Source organism: Nannobrachium achirus (genome assembly GCF_963921795.1).
Source record: "Nannobrachium achirus genome assembly, chromosome: 14".
Lineage (NCBI taxonomy): Eukaryota > Metazoa > Chordata > Actinopteri > Myctophiformes > Myctophidae > Nannobrachium > Nannobrachium achirus.
The window spans coordinates 30771113-30784943 of NC_137821.1; the positions used below are offsets into that span (position 1 = coordinate 30771113).

At 41.6% G+C, this 13831-nt stretch overlaps 1 protein-coding gene across 1 annotated transcript; it reads right to left on the minus strand.

Annotated features, from left to right (window-relative positions):
- Positions 1-44: 44 nt before the first annotated feature.
- On the minus strand, positions 45-6127 carry capgb (capping protein (actin filament), gelsolin-like b; the record flags this gene model as incomplete). The annotated part of the gene is made up of 8 exons (XM_080742386.1): positions 45-443; positions 732-823; positions 1654-1786; positions 1947-2033; positions 2622-2771; positions 3221-3379; positions 4430-4584; positions 5935-6127. The coding sequence occupies 8 exons, from the start codon at positions 6125-6127 to the stop codon at positions 378-380; spliced, it is 1035 nt and encodes a 344-aa protein (XP_080598512.1). The 3' UTR covers positions 45-377.
- Between the last annotated feature and the right edge of the window lie 7704 nt (positions 6128-13831).

Below are 13831 nucleotides of genomic sequence, written 5' to 3' on the forward strand. Positions count from 1 at the left end.
GTCAGCCATATGGGATTTAAGTGGTTGTGGGAGACACAGGGATAGGATGTATTGTTGTTAACTCCAAGATTGATTACCAGAGAGAACAAAGCCATACATATACAGTAGATGGCTGTGACAGGGCCGATAACAGTGATAATTAAAAATGTCTGGCAGATTTTGTTTTGTTTAGATGACATCATATCACTGTGTCTACCCATGTCTAATGCGAACAATGAATTTCTTAGTACAGTACCTTACAATTATATACATGTATAATAATCATATTTATACAGTATATTTGTAAAGTACCGACATTATGTAACATACTGAGAACTGTATTTTAGGAAGTATTATGAGTGCAAGATATGAGAACATTGAATGCCACGTGAAAATGTTTAGTTCCAGTTCTTGAAGAACTGTTTGAACATGACGGTTTCTCTCCCTTGTGGCAAAATCTCCACCTGCAAAATAATAACAGTTCTCAGGATTAGACAATACAGGGGAAATCACAATAGTAATAATACATTTTCACTGAATAGAGCTAGTAAATGGCCAGTATGATAAAAAATATCCAGAATTGTGTGGTTGTTAAAGTTGTTGAGCTCATGGCACACATTCACTTTCGGCTGTATAAACATTGCAGGCACTGGACTTAAGACTTCTTGTGACTGCATTGCAAGTTTAGACATTCATATCTATGACTAATTTGAGATATTACAGAAAGCGTCTGTACAGTTTGTGAGTCACACCTGTGTTTTCATCCTGGGATAGTTCATCTTCTGGATAAATTCATCTGCCATCTTTAGAGCTTCTCTCTTCTCCTCGGCATTGGCTCCACTACCTGTCAATCAATGAACTAGTTTAGTCGTGCTAATACATTTCAATGTTACCTTTGTCTGAAAAGGAGTAGTCTCTGTTAGCTTCAGAGACAGAGGAGAGTGAATCTATCAACCTCCAAATGTATTAAAAGCAGTACAATGTCATTCAAATAGTGCATGGGGATGGTGTACGGGTAACGTTATTGTCATTATCATTTTATTATTGTTATGCAAACGGTACCGGGGGTAGGGCTCAACAAGCATTATGCTTATCCCTGTCCCCTTTTCCAGCATCTTGGACACTTTACTGTCAAATGGACTTAACAACTTGTGCCTTGGACTTAAATTCTTATTTAGAAAACTCTTCTGTGATTGCTCAAGTTGCACCAATGCACAATGTATGTATTCTATTGTAAAAAAAAAGAAAGAAACTGAACTGAACTGAACTGAACAGAACAGAACAGGGGTAAAGTTCGTGCCCACCACCCTGGAGACTACAACTTGGTTGGGGTGTCTGTTCAATGAGGAGCAGATTGTCAAAGGGTAATGCTCCCCTGACCAAAAACACTAACCTCTCAAGACAGATTATGAGGGAAAGAAAATACTTTTTTTTTCACCGAATGGGTTCCCAGATTGAGTTGTCAGTGACAGGGACTATAAAACATAAGGGGAATTGGCAACGACTAAACTGGAGTGGCAATGCAAAAAACAACAACAAAACAACTGATAAGAAACATAAAGATAAAGTGATTCAATTAGATACGTGTATCACCAGCATAAGAACTGAAACTATCGTTATCCTCTGTGTGCATCTTATTTGTCGGCCAAGGTTCGAAGATTCCTGAATCCTGACCTTTCCAGACGAAGATCTTTCCATTGGCCCCGTTGTCCAGAATAAAGCAGTCGTCTCGTAACAGCAGCTCCTTGGCAAATGGACTCTTCTCTGACACTTTGGTCATTGTCATCGAACCTGTCGCGTCTGACACCTGTGATACATGTTAAAATAACACTTTTCACCTTGGATTCATAAATCGTATAAGATGGGAAACAGAATTAAAAGTATAATAGCCTATTACATTTTTAGACAATAGCATACTTATAGTTTGGCCTACTGATATTATAAACCTCTATTGCACCTGAGGTTACCTTGAAGAGAGAGGCTGAGTTGGAAGCATCTGCTTTGCTATCCTCCTCTGGAGTGCTCACTGCGAGCTCTGGCATTGGTCCCAGCACCTGTCACTCGAGAGAAATGGGTTGTTTTGGATGAGGTTTAGACTACGGTCTTGGTTACCCTAGAGTAGACTGTAGTCTAGACTAGAACAGAGCCACCCACCCAGCACTAAGAGTTGAGGCATAATATTTTGTCTAACACGGTTCTATTGTGAAAATAGCTCATCTACATGCTCACAACGCCTCACAACACAATTTCTGCCTCTAATATTTGACAATTTGGCTTTAGACTTTAGAAATGTGCATATACCCTCTATACACTTAAACCTTTATGTTGGTTTGTTTACTGTTGAGTGAAAAAACAATGTTGCGCATTTAAGTTAATCATCTGGGGACCCCCCCCCCCAAAAAAAAAAAAAAAATAATAATTTGGGGATCCCCCTGGGGTTCCCGACCCACAGGTTGAGAACCACTGCCCTAGAGTAGACTGTAGTCTAGAGAGAACTATTTTGGATACACTCCCTACATACCTTGTATACAAATGGCCTCAAGAATGATTACTCTGTAATTCCCTCTTAAATAATGACTGTATTGTTCAGATTTCTTTTAGGAGGGTTAATCATTAGGGACATTATTCTTTGCAGTGTTTACCTTCAGCATCTCCGTTGGCTCCTCCCCCTCGCTGATGTCAATGATGTGGGCTTTACCATGCCTGTCTGTGTCACGAATCAGCGAGGCGATCTCCCGCACTTTCTGCTTCTCAAAGATATTGGCCTGGGAACCAGTCCATGACACGATAGTCTGAGGAGCATAGGGAAGTGGATTATGCTGATGGTTCTATACAATATGTATATATTTTTTAACTCTCAAATATTTTTATCAAGGCAGAGATACAGAATAAACAAGTGAAATTTGAAGTGATGAAACAAATGAATGACAAATTGGAACTGGAAGCTGATGAAGGATCTTTGTAGGCTTTTCTCTTTTGATTGGATGAATTTTGGGTCATTCATTATATTTTATCTATAATGGACAATCAATGGGACTCAATCTGATTAGGCTCAAACCAACGGTTGCCCAGTTGTGCAGTCATACGTCATAGACGACTATCGTCATAGATGACTGCTGTCACAGGCTGGCCGCATGAAGTCTGAGATCCAGATTTGTTGTTGGATTTTGTAAGCATGAAAAACATGGGCTTTTCTGTCCCAGCTGGCATTGTGATGTGGTCAACGTAAAGTTCCCTTCACCTGCCCAAGGTCAAGGATAAAGCAATCTCCTTTATTGAAGCTCTCCCACGACAGCTCCACCTCCTTGGCACGGATGTTTCGCTTCCCTTTGATCTGGTATAACCTGTGGACTGGTCCGGAACCCTGGGCCCTCCGGAACCCTGACTCCACGCCCCCCTCCTGGAAGTAAAACACATGTTTAGGTACGAATTTTGCAAAGTGCAATAAAATGTTTTTGGTTTGTTTGTTTTCTTTCTTTTTTGCCAGCTACTAAGTGTGTTCACATCACATACAGTAAAGTTTTGCATGTCTTTTTTTAAGATAACATCTCAATAACAGCAACATAATTCTCTTTTCAGTTACTGCCTAATACAGGGGTTTGATTTAATATATATCCTTTACATGTTTTCAAATGAGGAATTGTGCCAGAGTTGTCATATGGTAGTAAGCTTGTGGCAAGTAACTAGCCATGTGGAAATAAAAAAGTAGGCCTAGAAGGAAGAAGTAGAAGTGGCAAGAAACAAGAAGTTCCTATTCTTAGATATACCACTTGCAGAAGTACTTTACCCCTCCTTTACAACTCTGCCACAACTGAAATTGTGCCACAGTTGTCATATTAGTTGGGGCGAATCCGACACTTCCGTGACCACGAGAGCAAAGGTCCGTTTCTCAGTGGTTTTGTCAACTATGAAGGTTAAATAACAAATTGAGCTCCCATGTCCCTCGCAGAAAATGCGGGGGAACATGTTTGAGAGCTAGGGTAATTTTCATTTTCATTCACTTACTATACACCATACTACTGAGTATAAAGGAAAAGATTACTCCCAAAAAATCAGCTTTAAGTTGGATGTGAGTGGTTAAACCAGGGGCTTTTAATTATTCTGAATCCATTGCAAGCATTTGTTTTGCATGAAAAACAAGGAAATACACATGCATGCTCTTCACTGCTGATCAGACTCTTTGGGCTACTAAACTGCTGGATCGGCATGATTAGAATGAACGTGTCACAACCTGACTGTACACCCGTCCCGCCGTCCCGCCCCCTTCCCAATAACTAAAATACTTCACCAATTAAAAAAAATGTTGTCCCCAAGGTTTTGACCAGTTTTTTGTTAATGTTGGATTGATTCCCAGATTGATGTCGGGATTTGTGTGACTGTGACTCATGCAAGAATCAAAAAAGCTGCTGTCGTGCTAATAGAAGGTTTTTCCTGCTTGGCCTATCCCCACCTTGTAGCTGACCCCTCTGGGAAAGAGGTTCATGAACTCTGGAGACTCGTAGCCCTGGACGTGCCGGTGTTGGATTGGGTCGCCTCCCAGGAAGTTGTCCAGCTGGGTGCCCAGCATGGCACATGCCACCTGCTCATCACGGGATGACTTCTCACCTGTCAGGAAGGGAGAGAGAGAGAGAGAGTTAGAGAGACAAGTTCCGAATATTTACATTGCATTAATTATGTCGGTTTCCCCCCTCAAACATAAGGGCACGATCACACCAAACATTAATTCTACCTATGCAGGGCGGATTCTGCTAATGCTTTTCAATGGGAACGGAGCGGTTTGTAGCCATCTGCGGATTTCTGTAAAATAAAAATAAAAAACTCTCCGTTCCAATTGAAAAGCACAGGTAAGGTTTGTGTGACCGCACCCTAAGAGTAAAATGACCTGAGTATGGTCCATGCTGGCTTCAACTTTTAAATGTCTTCTTTCCTCGTGCTTTAAATTATTGAGGCTACACTTGGCAAGTAAAGTTTTTGGGCTGCAAGTGACTCCTTTAATGGGCGAGAGAGAGAGAGAGAGAGAGAGAGAGAGAGAGAGAGAGAAGGGAGGGGAGAGGAGAGGAGAGGAAATTGGAAACAGTAAATGATGCAAAACAAGATGAAGTTGTCATAACGGTAATATACATGAAGGGAAAACAAAGGGATACCTGACAAAGGGAATAGAAACAAACAAAGCCTGCATTAGTAGGGCAGCCGAGCGACAGGTAAACAATAACAGCACACCGGTCAATGGGTCATACGAGGGAGAGTGGGGCCGGTTAGGGAGATCGATGGTTGAGCAGCGTGACAGGCCTCTCCCAGCTGTGACAACCAGCTCACTGTTACCTAAGCACCGGATACATGCTGGAAACAACAACCACATTTGAGTACTGTAAGAGTGCTCCTGCATTTTTAATGGGCCCGGCACAGGAACGTGCCCATCCCATCGGGATGTTCTGTCCCGCTGTTGTATCTCCCTGGTCCCTACACGGACCCACAGACCCCCTCCCCTCCATCCCCCAGGCATCATTGGCCCATCCATCTATATCCTCCTCGCATAATTATGCGTAACGTAGGGTCAGTGTCCTGTCTCGAGTGTCATCATCACATTAGCTGAAGGGATCGTAGCTTTTCAGCCACAATTGCTCTGAAAAGTTAATTATTAACAGCCACATTACAGCCACAGCAGTAATTAGGTGCGTTATACAGGCCATTGGCTAGCAGTTCATCTTGATAGAGTGGCGCTTGCCTGCATGGCCAAAATATGTCCTGTTATCAGGCTGGGGATCTATCAAGATAACACTTGATACACTGTTCCGTGTTCAATAGGACAATCCGTTATAACTTTCGTTCTCAGTACTCATTATAGATAAAAAATATAAATAAAGTAAGTAGTTAGTAGTAAGTAGTAAAGTAGTTTAATTGAATGGTCTGCACTTAGTCCATGTGGTCCACTTCTGTTGCTCACTAGACTCTCACCTATCCACATGTGGACGTCAGCCCCCATGAATCCACGGTTATCCAGTACCAGGTACGAGTCTCCGTTGAAAAAGGCCCCCACCTCCTGGGGATCCAGCAGCACCGCCTTCAACTTCTCCACCCTCCACACCTTGAGCCCTGGCTCCCGGACATCTGGTCCAAACTGCCCTGGCGCCGCCTGGAATGGGAGCATCCTGCAAGGAGAGAGGAGAGGAGATAACGTGTGGTCAGAAAACATGTCAATTATATGCAAATGTTCCCCCTATGTAATAACAATAACTAGAAATGCACTCTGTCGAGGTGCCAACTTGTAGGCCATATGGCCTACTTATGGTCTATTTGTGCGAAAGCAGAGCACACCATGAGGTGCGCTCACCACTGGCATCACCGCTTCTAAAGAAAACTGATATATTATGAACAATGACATGCATCACCAGTAATACTGGTCCCTCATTGCCTGTTAATGATGACGTTGCTACTTGCCAGAGATGCTGGTCCCTGATTGGGCTGCGGTCTTAGACAAGAGAGGACACATACATACATACCCAGCCGATCGCAGTACTTGCGCGCTCTGCTTGCGCAAGTAACTAGAAAGGTGCAATTGGAAAAGTGTGTTTGCCAACGTGACTAGATTCTGCAGCAAGCTAACTGTCATGTGAAGCTCAACCAATACTTAAGCTAGCACCACTCCCGAATGTTTTTCCACCAATTTCCAATTGCATCTGATTCAAGGTAAAAACCTGTTCACAAATAAAGTTTATCTAGAATAAATAAAGTTTCCCCAGGACTACAGTGTGTTGCCCTGTTGGGCAACCACACTAACTAGAAAGGTGCAATTCTGGGAAATTGCAAGTGTGGTTGCACTGGCACGAGTCATGAGGAATCCACTGGGAAATGAATTCTGTCTGGGATGTCAGGTGAAGCAAGCTTCACTTTTCTGTTGTGCAAAGGTTAACAAAAAGCAGGTTCACTTGGCTGGCAAAAGATTCCTAGAACAATACCTATAGCAACCACACGAATAATAATATTCATCATGATACTATTTAGGTATGATTTTATGTGTGCGAGAATTTATCTCCCCAGTATAATAGTCATCTTAATTGTGGGCTCGCTGAAAGCGAGCACAAGTATGTTATCTTCATCATTTATCTATCAGTCAAGTTATCCTCGACAGTACAAAGGCAGGGCCCTTAGCCAATGAGGTGCAGCCAAAGGGTAGATCTTTGTGCCCATACATGGTGTTACATGCGAGCCCACACTGTTTCGTAGGAACAGTATTTCTATTTTTTTATCACTTTTGATACAAAAGAAATGCAGCTCAAAATACAGTCATCAAATAAAGATGAAAGATCCACATACATCAAGAAGAAATGTAACAATTAAAAAAAAGTCTGAGAGATGATACGATGTGTAAAGATTACAGTATGTACGCTCAGGTTGAATGAAGGAGGGTTGAAGATGTGTGTTCTAATGAGCTAGGGTGCTAATGGAAAATTGTTGTCTAGCCTTCAGAAGGAAGTGGTTTGCTGGTCACCATAGGAGGGAGTATCTATTTCTTGTACTTCCTCCTCAATAAAGTCTAGCCCGAGGGCAGAGCAGTTGTGTGGGTGTCAGATGGGAGCAAATGACTGAGCAAATTGGCTGAAAATGACTAACGACTAAGAAAGGTGTTTAACCATGCAACCAATTCTAATCGAATAAAAGAGATGGGGTAAAGCCATTTATACAGCATTGTACAACCGTGTCGCTCGCAGAAAAAGAAACCAACTGAAAATCTTCGACGAGTGACACAGTCGAACGACAAAGTATATAGGCCTATAAGATTAACATGTTGGGTTGGAACAGAACACTTGAATACAGACACACCCATACAAGTAGGGTGTGTCTGTACTCAAGTTGGATCATGTCGCATGCAGTGGTGGAAAGAATACTAAAATGTTTTACTAAAAGGACAACTTTTTTTTTTTACAACAAGGGTTCATATTTTAGATTGTTATTAGAGAAAAGAAAAAGTGAGTGTTAAAATGTTTTCATTTGCTTCCTTCTATTGTTTTATCGCATTTACCGTGCTAAAATGTGGGGCATGCATACGCATGGGGGCATGCGTACAAGTGGTTAAATATGTCTTTTTAGACACAATAAGCCAGCAGTTTCTTTATTGCTATTTACAGTCACATCCAACCATGAAAGGTTGTGTTGTATCTTGGGAATGGGCTTATTCTGTGTAAAATGACATATTTAGACACTTGTACGCATGCCCCCATCCACTGAAATAAGAATCTCTAAAACAATAGAAAGAAGTAAATGAAATAACTTTAACACTCATCTTTTATATTCTTTAATTACAATCTAAAATATAAAACCTTGTTGTAAAAAACTAAAGTTGTCCTTACTGCAAAGAAGAAATACTCTGGTTCAAGTAAAAGTCCGTAATTCAAAATATACTCAGTATGAAAGTGTTGGTATCAAAATATACTTAAAGTACCAAAAGTAAAAGTACAAAATGTTTGAAAAGAGCGGATCTACAAGCTCACAACACGCCGCGATGCGAAGCATTGTCAGCTTGTAGATCGTCTTTTTTTAAATATCCTTGGTATTAAATAGGTGGTTAATGTATGTTTTATAATAGTATAATTTATATGTGCAAAGTAACTAGTAACTAAAGTTTTCAAATTAATGTAGTGGAGTAAAAGAAAAATATTTGGATCCGAGATGTAGTGAAGTAGAAGTAAAAGTATAGGAAATTGGAAATGCTCAACTCAAGTAAAATACCTGAGAATTGTACTTAAGTATAGTACTTAAGTAAAAGTACTTAGTTACTTTACATCACCGCTTGTGTGACTCCATTAGAGAGATCTGTATCACAGTCTTTGCTCACATTATTCACATTATCCAGAACTGCAAACTCTCAAATCAACACACAATGTAAATTATTTTACATACAGTAGCCTACACTTGGACTGCTTTCCATCTTAAAGGTATATTTTCCACAGGGAGCTAAATACATGCTTTACTACCACAGTAAATCCTATCCCTAAACCTAAGTCGGACTATCGAGATTTTCTAGGCTTTTGGGGGCTAAGTCTAACCACGTTTAACCTGGCAGACATGTGTGGGGTGTGAATAGAAAGAACAACAATTGTCAATACACATCATGGACAGGCCTTGCAATTAAATCCATTCTACAGCTGTAGCTGTATAATGCATTACTTCATGTTTCCCAAACTACACTGTGCTTTGGTAGAAATTCAAATGTCTTTCACTGGAGGAAAGTGTAAAGCTGAAGTACTAGTACAGTACCTAGTTTACAATGACACACAAGAGCACACAATTCCAGTAAACTATTGCACTACAGTGTTGGGGTGTCATCTCTCATTTAATAATTGCAAATGTAAATACTATACAAAGTAGGCACAATCGTTCTCTGACTAATGTAAATGTCAATCAGTTTGCAATTGCATTTAACTTTAGCTTTGAGTCAGGCACCAAGGAGTAAACAGTACTGATAAAAGATACACAGCAAAGACCTCAGTGTTAATTCAACTCTAAAAGTGGTCCACTTTTACACACTGAGGATTTTATTGCGCAGGATAAACATAGGACATGATTGACACTAATATGGCTCAATTTCAACTTGGCTCAAAAGGATCGATTAAATAGAGTGCTCAATCTACAGGTAATTGCCTCAGTTGATTATAGCGATTGAAGTCAGAGGATAAAATAACCAACCACTAATTTAACGTTTTGTGTGTGTGTGTGTGTGTGTGTGTGTGTGTGTGTGTGTGTGTGTGTGTGTGTGTGTGGACAGGGAATTACTATTTTGTGGGGACCTCATGTCCCCACAAAGAGAGTACAATCCTTGCACAATACCTTGTGGGTACTTATTAATAGGTCCCCACAAGGTGTTTAGGGGTTAGGTTAAGGGTTAGGGTTAGGGTTAGGGTTAGGGTTCAAAATGAATGGAATGTCCCCACAAAGATAGTAGACTATGTGTAATGTCCCCACAAAGTAGCAATTGCAAACCTGTGTGCGTGTGTGTGTGTGTGTGTGTGCGTGCGTGAGCGCATATGCGTGTGCGTGCATGCGTATGTCATTATGTTTAAGGTTGTCTCTGCACATCAGAACAATCCTCAAAAGATGCATTATTTTGCATACAAACTGCACATGTACCGGTATCTCCTGATTTCAGATAAGATGTATTCTCATGGGGTGATGCCCAGAAATAGTGGGGGGAAAGGAACCTTGTTTGGGTTCATTGTGAGCTGTTGTGGGAGGTCACCAAACAGCTGCATCTGACCTGCACAGGAAGAAGCCAACGCCAGCTCGACCCTGCCCTGATGCTACCCCTCTCATAAGACACTATGAGAGACACCTTAGTGACACTGGACTCTGATTCATAACTCCTGAATTCTGATACCATCAGTGATAAACTGTATGTTAAAGTATGTGCCATTTACTATAGATGTTCCACAAGCCTAGCTACAGTACACGTACAGTATAATTTGTGTTGCAAACTTGCAACCCTAAAGCAGAGTATACCCCATCATCATTGCATCACTTAATTCCTAACAGGAACACAAGTTAGTAAAAGTGCCTGTCATGGCAGAAAAGAGAAAATGACAGCGCAGGAGAGTAAATATTTGAACACATAAATGCTCGGAAGGGCATGAGCAAAGAACGGAAGAGAGAGGGCCCTCACACAGGACACACAAGGGCCGGGGCAGGTTAGGGTTACAATGCTTGGACAAGCTACGTGAAGAGTAAGTAAGCAGAGAGAGAGAGAAAATGCCCTGATCCACTTAACTGTATGATCTCCCCAGGTACGCTGTCTGACTCCGGCTCCATTCTGCCTGTCCACTGCGAACGTGCTGGTGTGTGTATATGTGTGTGTAAGGGATCACGGGGTGCCGGCAAGGAGGAGTGTTTGCGCTCACCTGGCCTGGTTAGCTTATATGCTGGTGGTAACAGGAGCTGGGATGATGATATCCGCGGCCCGTGGATAGGGCACCGTGGGGGGGGGAGTCGGGTTCCTGGTTCCTTGTTGCTAAAGCTAAACGCCAAGCTGATAATTACTGGGAGAGCTATAGCTGCCAGTTTTTAGAGCATTTTGTCCCTCTGCTGTTTCCTTTCCTTTGCCTCTGCAGAGCTTGTATACCGCCCTGTCCTTACCATGGCTCTATATTTTATCAGAGAAACTGACAAAGGATGAGGTGTCTTTGCTTCGCTGTCAAACCAACTTATTGCTATCTTCATGCTCCCTTGAGAATGACTCCTAATGATTTTGGTGACCCTATGGCCTGACCCATAGCGGCACAATTTTGCCAAAATGAAAATGTATTATTCATATTGTCTCAAATGTGTACAGCATTTGGACAACTTTTCAGAATCCAGGGGGGTCGAATGGGGAAGTCGCACAGGGCCACAGCCCTGTGCGGTTAGACGTGAGGGCCTTGCGTCACATAGTGAGGTGAGGAGGAATCAACGACTGTTTCTTCTAATACTCTCTTTAGCAAGCACTGATTTTAGTTTGCCATCACAGACTAATCAACTGCAATTTGACAACTTTACATGTGGGACAATTGGACAAAGGACAGAATGAAGCAAGATTTTAACACAAGTCCAGTCTCGCTTCGGGATGTGGCCAATGAAATACCCAGAGGCAGACAGAGGTGTAAGCGCTAAGCAGGGGTCATCAACATGTCCGTACACGGACAAATGTGTCCGTGGCAATACTTGTTTTTTTTCCGTAGCAAATTAATTTCTTATTTACACACGTTTCTTATTTTGATCATAAGCCCCAATTACTGAATGTTCTTCACAATATGTATGACACTGATTTACTATGACACTAAGGCATATTAGGAGTCAGTCCACTGATATACGAGTACTAGTGGTTCTCAAATGTTTTATTTTCAAGGAACCCCCATAACACTCAGTGTTACAGACCTGTTATGGTCATTCGGGGCTCACCTCTTTATGTGTTTCTGGCAATTATTGTCTTCTCATTTTGTATGTCCGAGGCAAAAAAGTGAAGTTTGACAAAATGTTCACCACAAGCCAGCATGGTGATGATGACCCCTGGGGTGTAATAATACAAACCCAGGCTTGTAGTATCAGAGAGAGAGGGGGAGAGAGAGAGAGAGAGAGAGAGAGAGAGGGAGAGCGTTGCCAGAGGGCTGGAGCAAGAGAGACAAATGTAGATAAGGTCAGAGATAGGCTACAGGGGTCACTGAACCAATCAGTCATTCATGCGTTAGTAACCAGACAGAAATATGAGAGCTGACAATATGGAGGCAGACGGAGCGGGAGGTGAGGAGAGATATGAGACCAATCTGTCGATTGACTCTGTAATTGTGTGTGTGTGTGTGTGTGTGTGTGTGTGCGTGCGTGCGTGCGTGCGTGCGTGCGTGTGTGTGTAGCGCTGGGTGTAGCCACTCTACGTCTGGGAGATAAAGGGATTGGATAATGAGAGGGGAGACTGAAGCAATTAAATGAAAAAGTCAATCCGAAATTCCAAAAACAATCAGCTCAATGACAAACACAAAGCTAAAGATACATTTAACATAGAGACAAAGTGTTATAAAATGGTACCTATCTGATTACAGAAAATAACTGGATGTGGAAGTGGAAAGGGCAGTTAGCAGTCACTTGTTGCTGTGTATATTACTGCTGCTTTAAAACACATTATATTTCAATGGTTAGTGATGATATTTTATAGAAAGGTAATCATAATAATACTTGTTAACGGAGGACAGGAGAAAGAAGTAAAGAGTGAGAAAGAGAGAATTCTTCAGGGAGAGAAGACTCAGTTATGGGAGAGTAACTGAGATTTGATTGTTCCACCCTGCAGATTATTCCGTTACGTCCAGTCAGGAATGTCTGATGAACAGATTTGGAATGCAGTGGCAGGAAGAAAACAAACTAACAAAGCGGTTCTTTTTGGTGAGCTTTTGTCAAAAAGATTATGAGAATAAAATAAAAAAATGAAACAGAAAAGTGACAAAACAGATATCCTAACAATCACAATATAATAAAGTATAAGCAGCTAAGAGTTACCTGGTGAGACTTACCTTGCAAATATTGGTGGTGGAAGCAAACTGCACGCCGATGGAGAGACAGAAGGGAAATGCAGTCAGGCACAGGCACGTTCTTTACACGCAAACTCTCTTCCCCCACACACCAAAAAAACAAAGACATTTCTTCCTGCCCCCGTCTCTTGCAAATAGCAAAGCCCGGCCCTGCTGACTCAACCATGACAGAAGAGGAAGGGGAAGAAATTGTTACACTTAACAGAAATAGATTAGACTTAAAAGCTAAAACAAAAAGAAATGTCCGTTAGCAAGTTGTCTTTAATATGAATGGAATGGCTGGTGTTTTGAGTTCTACATGATTTGGAACAAAATCAAGTACTTTTAGTTCGTTTGCAGCTTTGGTGAAATAAAGTACACATAGCATTGCTAACAAAATCATATAATAAGTAAAGTGGCTTTTGAATGGAATGATACAAAGCCTGCAGAGCTAGTTCAGGCAGACACCTCAAAGCAGTGCCAACTCCTCCTGATCAGGTGATCAGTCATATGCACACAATTCATCTGATTGGGGTGGGCTATTTAGAATTGTGCCTTGTGCCTAGCTCTATCAAGTTTTTGCACTCTTGTACCTACACCGCCACCACCCCAGCATCCAACTGATTATGCATGCTTTTGAGCTCAATAGTCACCAGTCATCAACAACCTGTGATACAACAAACAAGAAGCTCTAACACAGTTAACAACTTAAAGCAACATATAAATTAGACTTAGTCATCACTGAGACACACCTATGGGAATCACCCTGCCTTTGTATACACTTGTGCACTGTGACACACTACATAGTTGACGCAAAAACGCATGCGCGC